Here is a 17,396-nt window from a genome sequence, read left to right on the forward strand (position 1 = left end):
TCAGAAGGATTCTGAGAAAACTGGCAACACTGGTGACTACAGGACAGTTAATGAGGCAGCTAGGGCATAGATGTGCTGTCTGCTCTTTTTTGCCTTTTGAACTTTGAATAATTGCCTATTCAAAAATAAAATTATAATTTTAAAAGAGTATATATTATATCTCAAAGTATAAAGTAAATGTCCATGTGTCTATATTGAGATATATAAATGATTGGATAAATAAATAAGTGGGAGAAAATAGATAAATCTCCCACTTAGAAGAATTTTAATAATTTATGTAGATACTCCACCTTCAAGAAAAGGAAATCAACCTTTCCACTTAAGTGGTCTGCTCATGGTGACTTAATTCCAAAGAGTATGGTATGGAAACGGGTCGGGGGCAGAGTAGTTTTACAGTGGAGAAACCTGACAAACACAACCTCAACCAGCCTCAACAGTGATGTCATGTTGATAGTAGATGCCCTTGATAGAATGCAATGAGAATGGCACTTTACCTCTGTGATCTGCCTCCCCAAAACCCATTACCCCAGCAATCATGAGAGAAACGTCAGACAAATTCCAGTAGAGAGACTTCTTACAACATACCTGACCAGTGCTTCTCAAAGCAGCCAAGATCATTCAAATCCAGCAAAGTCTGAGAAACTCACAGCCCAAAAGGGGCCTACGGGAACAGAACAGTTAAAGGTGATATAGTATGGATGGGATTCTTAAACAAAAAAAGGGTATTACGTTAAAAACTAGAGGAAATCTGAATAAAGTATGGGCCTTAGTTGATAATGTATGGATATCAGGTTATTAATTGTAATAAATATACCATGTAACATAAAATGTTAATAATAGAGGAAACTGGGTATCAGATAGTATATAGGAACTCTGGACTATTGTCTGCATTTTCTATAAATTTCAAGCTATTTTAAAAAATCGATTTTTTTAAAGAGTATGTACAATAAATACATTGAATAATATTTTAAAAGTACATTTAAAATTCATGTTTTACTGCCTGTTCCCTAGACCTTAACTATAAGCCTAGAATCATAGCCTAAGCATCCTCTGCGTCCAGCTCCACAGGTGGTTCTGATGTGTGGCCAGAATTAAGACATTGTTTAGAGATCCACTCCTGCTTGAAAACTGGTTTTGTGAATTTTTTTAAATCAGGAACAGTAAATCCTTGTATATTCAATTCATTAAAAGTTTGGTTTTTTTTGCTCTGTATAATTCTTTATCATAATGAATGTGTGCTCATGGTATATTGCTTTTTAGGTGTTTATCTTTAATATACCCATGTCTCAAGACTTCTCATGTTTTTTGTTCAGACTCATTTATAATATCTACACACCCTACCAAACATACCTGTGTTTTTTCCCTTACAAACTCTTAATTTGTCTGTCATATAAATGAGTGTAGTATGAAAACATGTGTTGACCTGAAAAATGACTATTCTTTATCATTACCAACAGCTTTTTAGCCTCTAATATACATATGTCTATTTTAAATAAGTATTTTATAATATCTCGCTATAATTACTTGCTTTTAAGGCTCATAATAGCAACTTCATATTGATATTATTCATTAGGTCATGTGCTTAAGAAGGTTATTTGGTCAAAACATTATTGATGATTTGGTCAAAACAGTATTGATGAGCCATCTGATTTCTCAAAGATAGTTTCTGGAGAGAAATTTCCTTGTCTCTTTCCATTTACTTGCTATATAATTCAGATTCTGATACGTCTCTCTGACTGTTAGTGTAACCCTTTCTTCAGCATCTTGCTTGCTGGCCTCTTCCTGTTCCAGTTCCTCTACGCAGTGCTGTCAGCATTCTCTTTTTAAAATACAGGTTTAATCATGTTCCTGCCTTGCTCTGAGACTCTATGTCTCTTCTCCCTCTTAGGTATATACAAGTAATATAAACCACTGCTGTTTATGGATCACAGTGCTGAGAGTTTTACAGCCATCAAGTAATTTATTTTGATAAGAACCCTTTCAAGCCAGCCTATAACTCCTATTATTCTCCATTTTATAAACAAGAAACTGATTTAGAAAGGTTAAGCAACTTTTCCAAGGTTCTATGGTTAGTAGATGGCAAAGTTTGAGCATACTAATAGGTTTCTCTGTTACTATGGCGCCAGTAGGGCTCCCTGTGCTTTTCTACCCTCTTTCTACCCAGCTTTCTCCCATCTCATTCTTTAGTCTCAAGGCTTGTTCCATTTATCTTGTAACTTCTCATTGATGACACTTGGCCTATGGAAACCGTGCTTCTCTTTTTTGGTTTTGCTCAAATATCATACTAGATTCCTCTACTCCACCTTCCCAGTTAACATTTTTTCTTCCTCCTTCTTCTATATTTTTGTTTATATTTTAATTTTGTCATTTGCCTTATACTGTATATATCTGTTTTTATTTCTAGCTTCCTACTAGATTGTAAGTTCCTGGAAGATAAGGACTATTCTGTCTTTACAAACTGTAAGGCCAGTATCTTGCACTTACCAGACATGCAAGAAATACGCCTTTTTTTAATCAGTTATATTCATACAAATAGTAGAGTTTGTTTGTTTGTGACAGAGTCTCACTGTCACCCAGGCTGGAGTGCAGTGAGTGGCATAATCTCAGTTTACGGCAACCTCTGTTTCCCAGATTCAAGTGCTTCTCCTGCCTCAGCCTCTCAAGTAGCTGGGACTACAGGTATACCCCACCATACCTGGCTAATTTTTGTATTTTTATTAGAGATGGGTTTTCGCCATGTTGGCCAGGCTAGTCTTAAACTCCTGACCTCAAATGATCTGCTCACCTTGACCTTACGAAATGCTGAGATTACAGGCATGAGCCACTGCATCTGGCCTTAGAGGGTTTTTTTTGTTTGTTTTTTGGTTTGTTTTTTGAGACGAAGTCTCTCTGTCACCAGGCTGGAGTGCAGTGTCGCGATCTCGGCTCACTGCAACATCCACCTCATGGCAAACTCCGTTTCCTAGATTCAAGTGATTCTCCTGCCTCAGTCTCCCCAGTAGCTGGGACTATAGGTGCACGCCACCACGCCCAGCTAATTTTTATATTTTTAGTAGAGACAGGGTTTTATCATGTTGGCCAGGATGGTCTTGATCTCTTGACCTCGTGATCCGCCGCCTCAGCCTCCCAAAGTGCTGGGATCATAGGCATGAGCCACCACCGGCCTTAGAGGTTTTATGAGGATGAAATGTGGAGTCCTTTATCCTTATGAATTGTTTTAACTCAATTATGAAGATATTTTATTCTCCAACTTAATAATTTGATAAAATTTAGTAAAATTTTAATGAAAATCTAATAATTTTTTGATTCTGTATTTTTTGATTTCTGTATTTTTTTTTTTGAGACGGAGTCTTGCTCTGTTGCCCAGACTGGCATGCAGTGGTTCAATCTTGGCTCACTGCAACCTCCACCTCCTGAGTAGCTGAGATTACAGGTGTGCACCACCACGCCCAGCTGATTTTTGTAATTTTAGTAGAGACAGGGTTTCACCATGTTAGCCAGGCTGGTCTCAAACCCCTGACCTTGTGATCTGCCCACCTTAGCCTCCCAAAGTGCTGGGATTACAGGCATGAGCCACCACGCCTGACTACTTTTTTTTAAATTGAGAAATCTTATACTGTTAGATACATATTAAAGCATACTCTGAGATTTTACAGATACTATTGGTTGCTCAAAAGGAGAATTAGTATTACAAAAAATTCTAAATATTTCTGTATTTTTCATTACCCTGGTTAAAAAGACTGTAAACTTGTAACTTTCTAACTAATCATTGTTTTTAAATTTTTTTAATTTAACTTTTAAAAAAGATTTGAGAGGCCAGGTGTGGTGGCCTCTAATCCCAACACTTTGGGAGTAGGGGAATCACTTGAGTCTAGAAGATCAGCACGAGCCTGGGCAACACAGCGAGACTGCTATCTCTACAAAACATAAAAAGTTAGCTGGCAGTGGTGGCATGCATCTGTGGTCCCAGCTCCTTGGGAGGCTGAGGTGGGAGGATCACTTGAGCCCAGGAGTTTGAGACTGCAGTGATGAACTGTGATCACACCATGGTACTCATCCTGGGCGACAGAACAAGACCCTGTCTCAAAAAAAAGTTTTGAGAACTCTTTAGAAATATATACAGGAGTTTTCTGATGAGAAAATTAAGGTAAGAAATGAGATGAAGCTCAGTTCGTATTTGCACCTAAAACACATTCCATAAGATCCAAAACTGATGCTAAATTTGGGCTACAAATTTGGCTGTGCTTTTTTTCCATTGGACAAAGTAAATGAGAAAACATGTTAAGTTAGATGAGCAAATTATTCATGTTATAAAATCAACCAGATAAAGTTATTTTATGGGTCTTCACAGAGAAGGGCTATAAAATGAAATAGGTGAACCATATCTTCAGCAGCATCTCTGTGACATGCATTTAGTTTAGCGAGACTGATTTAAACCATTTGATGCAGGCAGGCAATATGCTGTATCATTTATTAAAGAATATTCTATGAGAAGCCAGAATAAGTCAGTGAACATTTATGATTCTGAGATCTGCTGAAGAATTTTGAAATATCTAGAACAGCATGTCCCAAGGCACTGGTGATTTAGAAGATGGTCTCAATTTTTAAAAAGTGATTTAAAAATTAAATATTGTTAATTTTGTATAGGCAAGTATTTAAAATTCTCTCTTAAATAACTTCACTCTGTTAACTGTATAAAATTTCAAACACATACCTTCATATTTTAGTACCTGGAATTCTAATCCTCCCCAAAGTGTTTCGGCACTGTAGTCACAAAATGTAGAAGCGTTGAAATAATATACATAGGGCATATGTGAACAAATCTGCAAGTGTCCTGCTCTGGCCAACGGTTGTTTTTTCTTTTAAAGAAAAAGCAGTGTAATGAAACATGTATTCATAATTACAATGAGTAGACTTAAAGACTATATTAGATAAATGCTAGAGGATATAGGTACATTAGGCAAAAATGTTGGAATTAGTTCTCATAACTGTAGTTTGAGAATTATTGTTCTTCTGTTAGTGTTGTTGAATAGAATTTACCAGGATGATAAAAGTGTTTATCTGTGATACTTGGTATGGTACCCAAGGTGTCAGTTGAGTGCTTATACTGTAGTTTAAGGGACTAAATTTTTAATTTTATATAATTTTAATATTTGAAATTTAAATAACTTCATGTGGCTAGTAACTAACCATATATTGGACAGTACAGTTCTGGAGAATGGGAAAGACTGCTTATCTTTCAGGCTAAGAGTAGAGTAGCAGTAAGTTTAAGATTATATTCTCCATCAGTAACTGATTATAGAAATCCTGTATTTGTAAGAGACATGTGTTTTAAAATCATCAATGATTGTTTATTTGAAAGTTTACATTTCTATTTTTCTTGAACTTTAAAATTAACCAGGATGCTTGAGTATGTGGTTCACCTTTTAGGTATCAGTAGAGTTGTGAGGAAATGTTAGGTTAAAACATTATGTTTTAAATTCTTTGATAAAATTGAAACATTTACTTATAAAAATAGAAAGCAGTGGTTATACTGATACAGGACTATTATCCCACAGTTTCCAGAGTGTGGATTCTTTGGCATGTATGACAAAATTCTTCTCTTTCGCCATGACATGAACTCAGAAAATATTTTGCAGCTGATTACCTCAGCAGATGAAATACATGAAGGAGATCTAGTGGAAGTTGTTCTTTCAGGTAAGCGATGGCTTTTTAAATTTTATTGCCTTTTCCCCCAAAGAGCCTACTTTTCTGTCCATTCAGTTATATTTGGTCTTTGTACTATTGTTAACTTCTTTCATCCCTAATAATGGTTACTATATGATTTTTCCTTTCCAGAATCTTATATCACCATTAAGAAAGAAAAATAGCTGGGAACAGTGCCTCACACCTGCACTTTGGGAGGCTGAGGCGGGAAGATTGTTTATACTCAGGAGTTTGAGACCAGCCTAAGGAGCTTAGCAACCTTGTCTTTATAAAAAATTAAAAAAAAAATAAATTAGCCCGGTATGGTCACATGCAACTGCAGTCTTAGCTGCTTGGGAGGATGAGGTGGGAGGATCACTGAGCTTGGGAGGCTGAGGCTGCAGTGGGCGTTGATCACACTGCTGCACTTCCATCTGGACAACAGAGCGAAACTCGTCTCTTTAAAAAAAAAAAAAAGAAAAATCAGGAAAGGAAAATCTGTAAGTTACTTGAATGTTACTAAGCTAAGGAATTATTTGGTCTGAAAGAAATATACTCTTCTCTGAAAGAAACAAACTCTTTTCTGAGTGAGAGAAATAAAACCATTACACTGAAATTCTGTTTCTTTTCTCCTCATTTCTGTAAAGAGCATAAAAGAAGAAAATTGGGGTTTAGAAAACAGAATCGGGAAAAAAGAAGTAATGAAGATATGGAAGAGGAAATTACCATGCTGGTTATTTCTGTGGCTTTAAAAGAAAATGCTCTTTCCCTTCTTGTCCCAGTGGCTTTTTTCTACCTTTTTCCCATCTCACCCATTCTTGCCATACTTTGTTTCTTAATTCCCACTATTTGCTATCTCATCCAGCAACAATGTGGGCAAGATAGTCAGGAGTGAAAAGCAAGAAAGAATGCTATAATAATGCACATAGTGGGTCTGCAGTACTTCTTGTTTGGCAAGTAGGAGAACTGATGGAAGAAAGGAAGCAAGCTGGCCAGTCGTGGGTCAGAATCCTGCTCCCAGTTTTTCCTTTTCTCAATCTCACCTTTGAGCCTGTTCTTGAGATCCTCTCTCCTTATCAGTTTCCACTCCTCTCATCTTACATTTCTGATTCTCTCATTCATCTCACTCCCGCTACATTGATCATTCCTCTTCTATACAGCAACCCCAAACCATCTCTGTATTTCCCAATCCTTGCCTTCCTCTTCATTCCTGATGAGTTTCACTCCCTGTCTTACCTGGAAGTCCTGCTCATATCTCTTCCTTCTCTACTCTGAACCCCATCAGACTACAGAGTATCTACTAACGACTTGCAGCTTGAGGTGAGAGGAAGTTTCTTGGGCCTACTGTCCTGATGTTCACTGTGGGGAAAGGAGTTTCTTTCTCTTATCCACTAGGACTCTGGAGAACAGACAAGTGTATCCTGAGATCCTAAGTTAGGACTCACTATCTTTTTCCACAGAAACATTGCTGTAAATTGAAGTTAAGTTCCACAGTACTTTTTACTTTAGTGTCTGTTTCCCACTGTGTGTAAGTGAAGCAGTTTTCAAATGGCCAAAGTAGACCTAACATCTATTTGCAATCTTGTCATGATGAGAAAATGGTGTTGGAGTTCCAAAGAGCTAACCTACTACCTACTTCAGGAGCTCAAGTGATTAGAAGCAAATGGACTTCCTAGAGTTTGAAATCACAACATTAAATGCTGAAAAGAATTTACTTTTATGGTCCAATGAAACTTTCAGAGAAAAAATGATTCTGTGTACTTTGATATAAATGAATGTGTGAGCTTTCTTAATCTCATTGCAGTTACAAATACCAGATATATTTTAATACTTTTCTTTTTTAAAGCTTTGGCCACAGTAGAAGACTTCCAGATTCGTCCACATACTCTCTATGTACATTCTTACAAAGCTCCTACTTTCTGTGATTATTGTGGTGAGATGCTCTGGGGATTGGTACGGCAGGGACTTAAATGTGAAGGTATGTGTTCTAAGATTTGTGTGGTCATTTGAAATAAGATTCCACATTTGCATTCTTTTATTATCAGTGAAAAAAACAAGATGATAAACTGTTGAGTAAGAACGAGATTTAGAATTGGAGAGATCAGGACTCTGGTTGTAGCTCTGCCACCTACTCCTTCATATTCTTAGGCAAATTACTAAACCTCTTAAGATTAATTTCTTTGTAAAGTACATTCTGCCCCACTGATTTTGTAAAGAGTAAATGGTTAAATAAGGTAATGAGGTTAAATATTTAGTACAAAGTAGTGGCTCCATAAATATTCCTGTCAGTTTTTGGTTTTAAAAAGTTGTCTCTTACGACTAAATTGTCAAATTTGTTCTGAATTAGAATTGCTAGGAATAGGACATAGGTGCACATTTCTGATGAAGAAACAGTCTTCTAAGGTGGAGGATCGATAAAGTTTTTCTGTAAAGGGCCAGGGAGTAAATAGTTTAGACTTTTTTGGTCTTATGGTCTCTGTCTTGTTTTAACTCTGCTATTACAGTATGAAACCAGTCACAGACAATATGTAAACAAATAGATCGGCTGTGTTCCAATAAAACGATTTAGAAACACCAAAATTTGAGTTTCATTAAATTTTCATGTCACAGGAGGAATTTGGTACAGAGGCCATAGTTTGCTAACCAGTGTTTTAAGTCCGTGGTTCTCAAACTGTATTGTGCATTATAAAATACACTTTACTGGGCCTCATCCTCATAGTTTTTAACTCTAAATCTGGGGTGGAGCCTTATAATTTATGTTTCTGACAAATTTCCAAGTGGTTATCTTAGGGACCTCACCTTAACCGCTGCTCTAGCTGACTTATCCCTTTCATACATTTACTTTTCTTCTTTAATTCATCCACTTAGCCTGCCATCTGGGTTCTTAATTAGGGTAGGTATGGCTAACAGAGAAAATATATCAAATAAAAGAAGCAGTGGTTTTTATGTGTCATACTTAAATAGTAAAGGTTTTTTTTAATCTTATATTTTACCTTGTAAAATATGTTTAGGTTGTGGATTAAATTATCATAAACGATGTGCCTTCAAGATTCCAAATAACTGTAGTGGAGTAAGAAAGAGACGTCTGTCAAATGTATCTTTGCCAGGACCCGGCCTCTCAGTTCCAAGACCCCTACAGCCTGAATATGTAGCCCTTCCCAGTGAAGAGGTACGTATTCTAAGGTAATAGACATTTTATTAGTTATTCTGTTTCTGCAAGGTGTATGACATCACTCTAGAACATAATTTACATGCTAAAAAATGGTAATGCTCCTACACTTAAGAAACATAAGATGTAGTAATGGAGACAGGACTTACCAATAGTAACAAATTGCATTTTGCACACCTTGGGATTGTATTATGGCTTGTACCACTGCATTAGCCCCCTAGCCTGACTCCTGGTCTCCATACTTTACTTCATCTTATACATGATAGCCAGATCAAGTTTTCTGTTATACAGCTCTTGATTATGTAACTCCCCACCAGGAAACCTTTATATATTCTATGTTTCTTACAATCTGAACTATTTGGGATTCCCTGAACACACCATCCTTGCTTCCCTTACCTTTGCTCTTAATGTCCCTTCTACATGTATTTTCTAAACCTATCTCAAAAGCTACCTTTCCTGATTTTCTCCTCACCTAGACACTATTTTACTTTCTGAATGCCATCACTTTTCCCTAACTTTATGTATAACATTGAACCTAATATCACAGTGTTTGTATACTGGATTGTCCTTAAGATATTTATGATCTGTTTAGAGAAGACAGTATTTATGTCTTTAATTATCCCATCATGTTCAGTATAATACCTGGTACTTAGTAGGTACTCAGTAAAGAATGAATGACTGAGTGAATGACTCCGCTGATCCTCAGAATATGAAGTGTATCCTCAGAATATGAAGTGTTTCCACACATCTGTAGACAGATGAGACAGTTGAGACACAGAGCAGTTAAGCAACTTGTCTGAAGTCACAGAGCAAATTAGTAAGAGATAGTGGAATTAAACCCAGATGTCATTATTTATAAATCAGTGATTTTTTTCCCTAATACAGTGTACCTCTCAAGGATAAAGGCAGTAGATCCAGGAAGAAGGAAATAACTCCCATATACATTTGATGGTATTTGAAATGACTTCCATTCGTAGATTGTAATCTTCTTATTTAGTTGTTCCTGTAACTTCTCTGGTCTTCTGTAAATTAATGGCAGAATCAAGGCCTTGTCATCGTACCTTAGTCATAATATTTTGCTAAGTTGAGACACCAGAGTAAAAGCTTTTGAAATCCTTTCACAAAAGTCCCATATTTTCCTATTTCTTAGCCCTAGTGTGAGATTCTTAAAGGAGACAGAGTGCGGTGGCATAAAGGACTGAAAATGAGGGGTTGGTATAAACATACAGAAGAGCCTGGAAAGACTGGTAGGAAAAGGTTAGTACATCTTATACACTGAATTGCAGAGAACTTACTTAGGAATGAGGACAGTAGAATGGAGATATGTTAAGAGCTAAACAAATGATGCCAGTATGCCAGCTATGCTCGATTAAGTATTACTAGATTAGGAAATAGCAGAAAGAGCAGGTGGATAAGGTATTACATTTTTCATTAGTTTATATTTCATCTTGAACATGAAAACTCCTTAGGGAAGTATAAGAAGTACAGTTATGGGCCGGTCGCAGTGGCTCAAGCCTGTAATCCCAGCACTTTGGGAGGCCGAGGCGGGTGGATCACGAGGTCAAGAGATCAAGACCATCCTGGTCAACATGGTGAAACCCCATCTCTACTAAAAATACAAAAAATTAGCTGGGCATGGTGGCGCATGCGTGTAATCCCAGCTACTCAGGAGGCTGAGACTGGAGAATTGCCTGAACCCAGGACGCGGAGGTTGCGGTGAGCCAAGATCGCGCCATTGCACTCCAGCCTGGGTAACAAGAGCGAAACTCCATCTCAAAAAAAAAAAAAAAAAAAAAAGTAGTACAGTTACGTGTCTGAATTGGTTAGATTATTCAGAGTATTTTAAAACAAGTAGAACTTGTAGCCTGGAAGGGCTTTCAAGGTTTACTTCTGTCAGTTCAAGCATAGCCCCAAAAAGAAGGAGGCGGAGTAAAAGAAGAGCCTATGGAGGACAATTAGAAGGAAGGAGGATTGGAGTGGGAACGAACAGAGGAGATACCAGTTAGGAAGAAAGAACCGTGACGCTCAACCAAGGTTAGAGAAGAACTAACTCTGAGTGGCTACACATTAAGAGCCTCATAAGGTAGCACATGCCAGACTTTATGCTAGGTGCTTTTCTTTTCTCATATAATCCTCACCGCAATCCTGGGAGGTATAGGGGCCATCCTGATTTTATAGTTAGGGAGAATGAGGGAGAAACGTTTCTAAGGAGTCAAGATAGTAAACTTCACCAAATAGTAAGATAAGCCTGAAAATAGGCAAGTTCGAAGTAGAAACCTTTAAATCTGAGGTTGTCTTTGTTTGCATGTAAGAAGTCAGTTTCTGCTATAATGTCTGTTATGTCAGTCTAAAGCAGGAGTGTCCAATCTTTTGGTTTCCCTGGGCTACAGTGGAAGACAAAGAATTGTCATGGGCCATACATAAAATATACTAACACTAATGATAGCTGACACCCTAAAAAAAAAAATCACACACAAAAAAATCTAACATTTTAAGAAAGTTTACAAATTTGTGTTGGCCACATTCAAAGCTGTCTTAGGCTGCATGTGGGCCGCAGGTTAAACAAGTTTGGTCTAAAGGGAATCCAGTAAAGAGGTGAAAGAACAGAAAAAGATTGTTCATTGAATTTGGTTAAAATGGGACCACTGAGATTCAAGAAACCAGAACTGAGTGCTGGCTGTTTTAAGATGAAACAGACAAGTGTTCCCTTCAGCACATTTGGGAGAATTCTTTTGGGGTTAGGAAGAATAGAATCAAACTAGAAAGAAAATGTTGGATCTGAGTATGCATATAAAAGTGGAGAATTTCACTAATACCCCCAAAGCTGATTAAGTATATATAATTGAGAGTTGACCATATTGTTATAAGGTTTTTATGAGCAATTACTTTGGCAGATTTTAGCTTAAACTTAAGCTGTGGAAATAATCAGATTACTTTTAGAAAATTTCTGGCTGGGCCGGGCGTGGTGGTGCACGCCTGTAATCCCAGCACTTTCGGAGGCCGAGGCGGGTGGATCATGAGGTCAAGAGATCGAGACCATCCTGGTCAACATGGTGAAACCCCCTCTCTACTAAAAATACAAAAAATTAGCTGGGCATGGTGGCGCATGCCTGTTATCCCAGCTACTCAGGAGGCTGAGGCAGGAGAATTGCCTGAACCCAGGAGGCGGAGGTTGCGGTGAGCCAGGATCGCGCCATTGCACTCCAGCCTGGGTAACAAGAGCAAAACTCCATCTCAAAAAAAAAAAAGAAAAGAAAATTTCTGGCTGTGCATTAAGAAATAATAGTTGAAGCTAAGCACTAATTTGTATATAGGAGACATTAAAACAAGGTAAGAAAGAACTTCCACTCAGTTCTAATTACTCTAATCTCAGTGGTCTCATTTTAACCAAATTTTCTATATAATTGTTCCAACATGCACCTCTGCCCAAATTCTAATTAAGGCTGCTATACCTTTCTTGCCGTTCTCACCCAATAGAGTGGCAAACCACTGTTACTGATGGGATTGCATTGTGCACAGATACATTAAAATGGGAAAAGGGGGCCAGGTGTGGTGGCTCACACCTGTAATCCCAGCACTCTGGGAAGCCAAGGTGAGCAGATCACCTGAGGTCAGGAGTTCGAGACCAGCCTGGCCAACATGGTGAAACCCTGTCTCTACTAAAAATACAAAAAATTAGCTGGGCATGCTGATGCACGCCTGTAATCCCAGCTATTTGGGAGGCTGAGGCAGGGGAATCACTTGAACCTGGGAGGTGGAGGTTGCAATGAGCCAAGATCACACCACTGCACTCCAGCCTGGGTGACAGAGTGAGACTCCATCTCAAAAAAAGTTTGGGAAAAGGGTTAGAATCACTGGACTGTTACATAGGAGACCTAAGTTCATGTTGATTCTATTACTACCACTTGGTAATATTAATCCTTTTGACTTTGTTCTTTTTTCATATTTAAAATAGGGATAATAACTAACTACTTGTACTGGACATGACATATCAGGTGACTTCTACAACGATAGTCCACTGAGTAGTTCATGGCACACAGGCTCTGTACCATGTCCCTAATACCTGGATTTGAAAGGCCGTCACAAGCTGGCCATTGGCTTTTTTTTTAGACAGGGTCTCACTCAATTGTCCAGGCTAGAGTACAGTGGCGGGACCATAGCTCACTGCAGTCCTGAACTGCTGGGATCAGGCGATCCTCCCACCTCAGCCTCCTGAGTAGATGGGACTACAGGCATGTTCAACCACACTTGGCTAATTTTTTTTTTTTTAAGAGAGGGGATCTCACTATGTTGCCCAGGCTCATCTGGAACAGGCATGAGCCACTGTGCTCAGCCTCCATTTGTATTTTGAATTTGAGACAAACCAAAAGTACAGGAGTAAGAGAAGCAGTGTTGAGTCACCACTAGAACAAAGAGCCAAAGGCCTAAAACATCTGTTTCTAGTTCTGCTAGGTTCTTTATTACTATTTGCTTTGCAGAATCACCGTGGGGTTCTTTTTGCTGAAAGTGGTCCGTACAAGGCAGCATGAAGGAAAAATAAGCCAGGCTAGAGCAGGACACCTTGGACAGTTGAAGCACGCAAGCATAGTTTGGGTTTTTACACACTCTTCATCCTTTCCTGAATTAAATTGTTTCAGAATCCATTTTAGAAAATACCTGCCTACACTGTCAGTCTGAGGCATTTTATGGCACTCTTCTCCCACCAGTTGTTTTGTCCTTTTCCTTATCTTCTGTTTTGTTTTTTTTTTCTTTTTCCTCCTCCCCTTCTCCCTTGCACTTCTCTGTCTCTTGTTTCTTTTGACTTCTTTTGCTTCTTTTGGTTGAACATATTGACATAGAATGACCCAGCTTCTCTGAGTTACAAGCATTACTAGTAATAGAAGGCATCTGAAAGATCTCAGGACCTCAGTTCTGGCAGTGAGAATGCAAGCAGCAGGTACAGCCAAATCCGTTAATATAGATAGATGGTAGTTGAATATAAGGATTTTGTGCTTGAGAATTTGGATTACTATGTTTTATTCAATTTTGTGTCCCCAGTATGTAATAAGGTCTGGCATATAATAATCAGTGAATGTTTGTTGAATGGATAGAATGAGCCACATTGAACTGGGTGATGTATAGTTTGATTATTCCCTTCATATAAAAAGGGTCATAGTTACCAAAATCTACTTACCCCACAAAAATTTTTAATTCATGCCTTCTTTAATGTTGCTTTTTGTTCACCTGGTAGAAAAACCCAAACAATTGGAAAATAAAGGAACTTCTTCTTAAAGCTGAATGACTGAAACTATTGTTGTTTTAATTAGTTTTGTATCTGCCATTGTTTACCATTATTAATTAGACTTAAAATTTATGTACATATTTTAGTATTAAGATAAATTTGAAGCCTAAAATTTATTTCAAAATATATTCAGATGTCACATTCAGTAATGCAATATGAGCACCAATAATACTTTCTGAATTTATTTGTTTTAAAGTTTGTAGGTTTTATCTGTAAAGTGCTGAAATGTGCCTGGCAAATAATAATCAGGGAATATGTACCTGAGAATGAACATATCTTAGATTTTTTTTAAGCATAAATATTCGCAAAAAGAATCTGCATTTTTGTCATTCAAGGATTGGTAAATTAAATGCTGCAAAGGAAACTGAGAACAACATTTTTAGAGTTTTTTGGTTTTAGCGTTTCAAATAAATGACGCTTGTGGTTAAGCTCTGCTCCCACCACTTTGTTTTTAATATTGACTTATGGAAATTACTTATATTTTAGTCACATGTCCACCAGGAACCAAGTAAGAGAATTCCTTCTTGGAGTGGTCGCCCAATCTGGATGGAAAAGATGGTAATGTGCAGAGTGAAGGTTCCACACACATTTGCTGTTCACTCTTATACCCGTCCCACGATATGTCAGTACTGCAAGCGGTTACTGAAAGGCCTCTTTCGCCAAGGAATGCAGTGTAAAGGTGGGATTAGGTGTTTTCCTTAAGTAAAATTTGTGTCTGTTTTTGTTATTAAATACAGGTTTAAAATATTTACATTTCAGAAGGATTAGCCAAATAAATTATTCTCATAATTGCTAACTTACATAAAGGAAAGAAAAATATAAATAAAATATAAATGTGTATGTAAACTACTACTACTACTACTATCTGCAGTGTGTGTTATTATGTGCCAGGCACTATAGTAAAACAGTAAACAAAACTTTAAATATTCAGTCTTCAAAGCAATTATATGTGAATTATGCTCTTGTTAGTATATTAGTAGAAATTGGAGTTAGTTAATAGTAACAAGAGTAGTAGTAATAGGAGTTCGTAATAATAGGAGTCATTTTTCATCTTATAGACATGGATTAGGTAACTTGCTTAAGATTCTGTAGCTAGTAAACAGAAAAACTAGAATGTGGATCTCTGAGGATGGCTTCTTCACCTCTATGCTTATTATTTGCCAATACAGAACAACTAGTAGGCAGCAGAGCTAATCCTTGAGGTTTTATGTCTTTTTTCATTCCAGAGCCAGACGCTAAACAAAATAAAAATAACACTTTCCTCTTTTCATTAAATATTTATTACATACACACATAAGTATACTGTAAGAGTTTTGCTTTTTTTAAAGTATGTAGCTAGGAGAATTGTATAAAAACTGTTATTCCCAAGAATAATCACACTGAAATAGGTAGGACGTAATAGAAGCTACTGAAATTATAATAGGGACCACCCTTATTTGGATACTAACCCAGCACACATAGTATTCAAAACAACTCTTAATGAAACAAGTTTTTTATAACATACTAGAAGAATGATTTGCTTATACTTTTATTATGCTTTTTAAAGATGATTGTATCTTTTTGTCTGGTATCTTCTCAGCATGCTGTACAGTAGAAACTATGTTTTCACAGTAGAGTGAAACTAAAATAGAGATTATTAGTCTTAGATTATTAGTCATTGAGCAGGATATGATATAAGTAGTCTAATTTTAATCTTGTGTATTTTTTGTGTGTGATTAGCAGTTCTTGGTATTGTACTTTTTATATAGTGGAAGTATTTTTGGAATTGAATTATCAAGTGATCTAAATAAAACATTAGGGTTGAGGGTTTTGTAACAGTATGTTCTTGCTTACAGCACAGAGTAAGATAATTGCATATAAGCTTAAATATATAAGAAAATAAAGCTTGTCTTGACAGTGTATGACAGCATACAAGAACATCAAATGGGGAACAGGTTATACATTTGTTATCAGGTATTTGATAACTATTAGGCATTCCTACATGATGAAATTTTATTTCAACAGGTTTCTCTGAATATGAGTTACTACATAAATTAATACTTTAAAATATCAACATAAAAATGTATTGGCAAGCAGCCACTGAGAAATGTTTTGGAAAAGATCATTAGTAACATGTAAAAATTCTAGCCAACAGATAATCTTAATAAAGGTAGTTAATATTGCTGCTCTGCTAAGCAGAGCAGAAACATTCTTTAACCATATGCAGAAAAGTATAGTATTTATAGAGGAACTAAAATAAAGATGGATGAATTTTTACATAAAGCCTGTTAATTTGGCTACTGGGTTATTCAACTTTTTAGGGTTCAAGAATAATATTTTATGCTTATATTGATTCAAAAAATGGTAGGTTTTATTTTAATATAGCTAAGTTATTTCATTTATCAATAAAATAGTCATTTTCATATTTTAATAGGAATTAAGATACTTTAAAAATATTTTTGTCAGTCTAAGAAGGAAAAATCTAGTTAAGATAAAACTATTATACTGAATCATTTGAGAAAATATACAATTCCAAGAATTCATTTATTTTCTGTTTGTTTTTATTTTCTACTTGGATGTATAAAAACTTCAAAGCAGCTTAAAAGCATATGTAAAATATAAGAGAGCATCAGCAAATTAATTAAAACATGGATAAGGACATAGAGAACTAAAGCTGCCTGCCTACCATTCAAACCTACATACTTGCTACAGGTAGTCCACAAATTCGGCTCTGAATTTTTCTTTTTTCTTTTTTCTTTTTTTTTTTTTTTGAGAGTCCCATTTGTGTTGCCAAGGCTGGGGTGCAGTGGCAGGATCTTAGTTCACTGCAACCTTCACTTCCTGGGTTCAAGTGATTCTCTGCCTCTGTCTCCCTGGTACCTATAACTACAGGCACGTGCCACCACACCCAGCTAATTTTTGTATTTTTTTTGTAGAAATGGGGTTTTGCCATGTTGGCTGGGCTGATCTCAAACTCCTGGCCTCAAATGATCCGCCCACTTCAGCCCCCCAAAGTGCTGGAATTAACAGCCATGAGTTTCCCCCCCACACCACCTGAGTTTTCAGAGAAGATGGAAAGCTTGTTGTTTTCACAACTTGCAAAGTTCATGAGATAAAATACAAATCTGTTGTTTAAGAGATAGTGCAAGATATTAATATTATCACATGAGTTTTCCCTAGGGCCTATCTTAACAAGGATAGTGTTTTAAATAATGTAAATTTTATCATCTACCAAATTATCAATTTCATGGGGCTTTGTCATTTAATGATCTTTAGCCTGTG

At 36.8% G+C, this 17,396-nt stretch overlaps 1 protein-coding gene across 10 annotated transcripts in view; it reads left to right on the plus strand.

Annotated features, from left to right (window-relative positions):
* PRKD3 (protein kinase D3) overlaps positions 1–17,396 on the plus strand; it is a 73,549-nt gene that overhangs the window by 24,643 nt on the left and 31,510 nt on the right. For all 10 annotated transcript variants that reach the window (XM_078349483.1, XM_078349485.1, XM_035272792.3 and 7 more), the window contains 4 exons: positions 5,559–5,697; positions 7,532–7,663; positions 8,697–8,854; positions 14,622–14,814. In XM_078349483.1, the coding sequence (XP_078205609.1) occupies positions 5,559–5,697; positions 7,532–7,663; positions 8,697–8,854; positions 14,622–14,814 (622 nt within the window). The remainder of the gene's footprint in view (positions 1–5,558; positions 5,698–7,531; positions 7,664–8,696; positions 8,855–14,621; positions 14,815–17,396) is intronic.

Source organism: Callithrix jacchus, chromosome 14 (assembly GCF_049354715.1).
Source record: "Callithrix jacchus isolate 240 chromosome 14, calJac240_pri, whole genome shotgun sequence".
Taxonomy (NCBI): domain Eukaryota; kingdom Metazoa; phylum Chordata; class Mammalia; order Primates; family Cebidae; genus Callithrix; species Callithrix jacchus.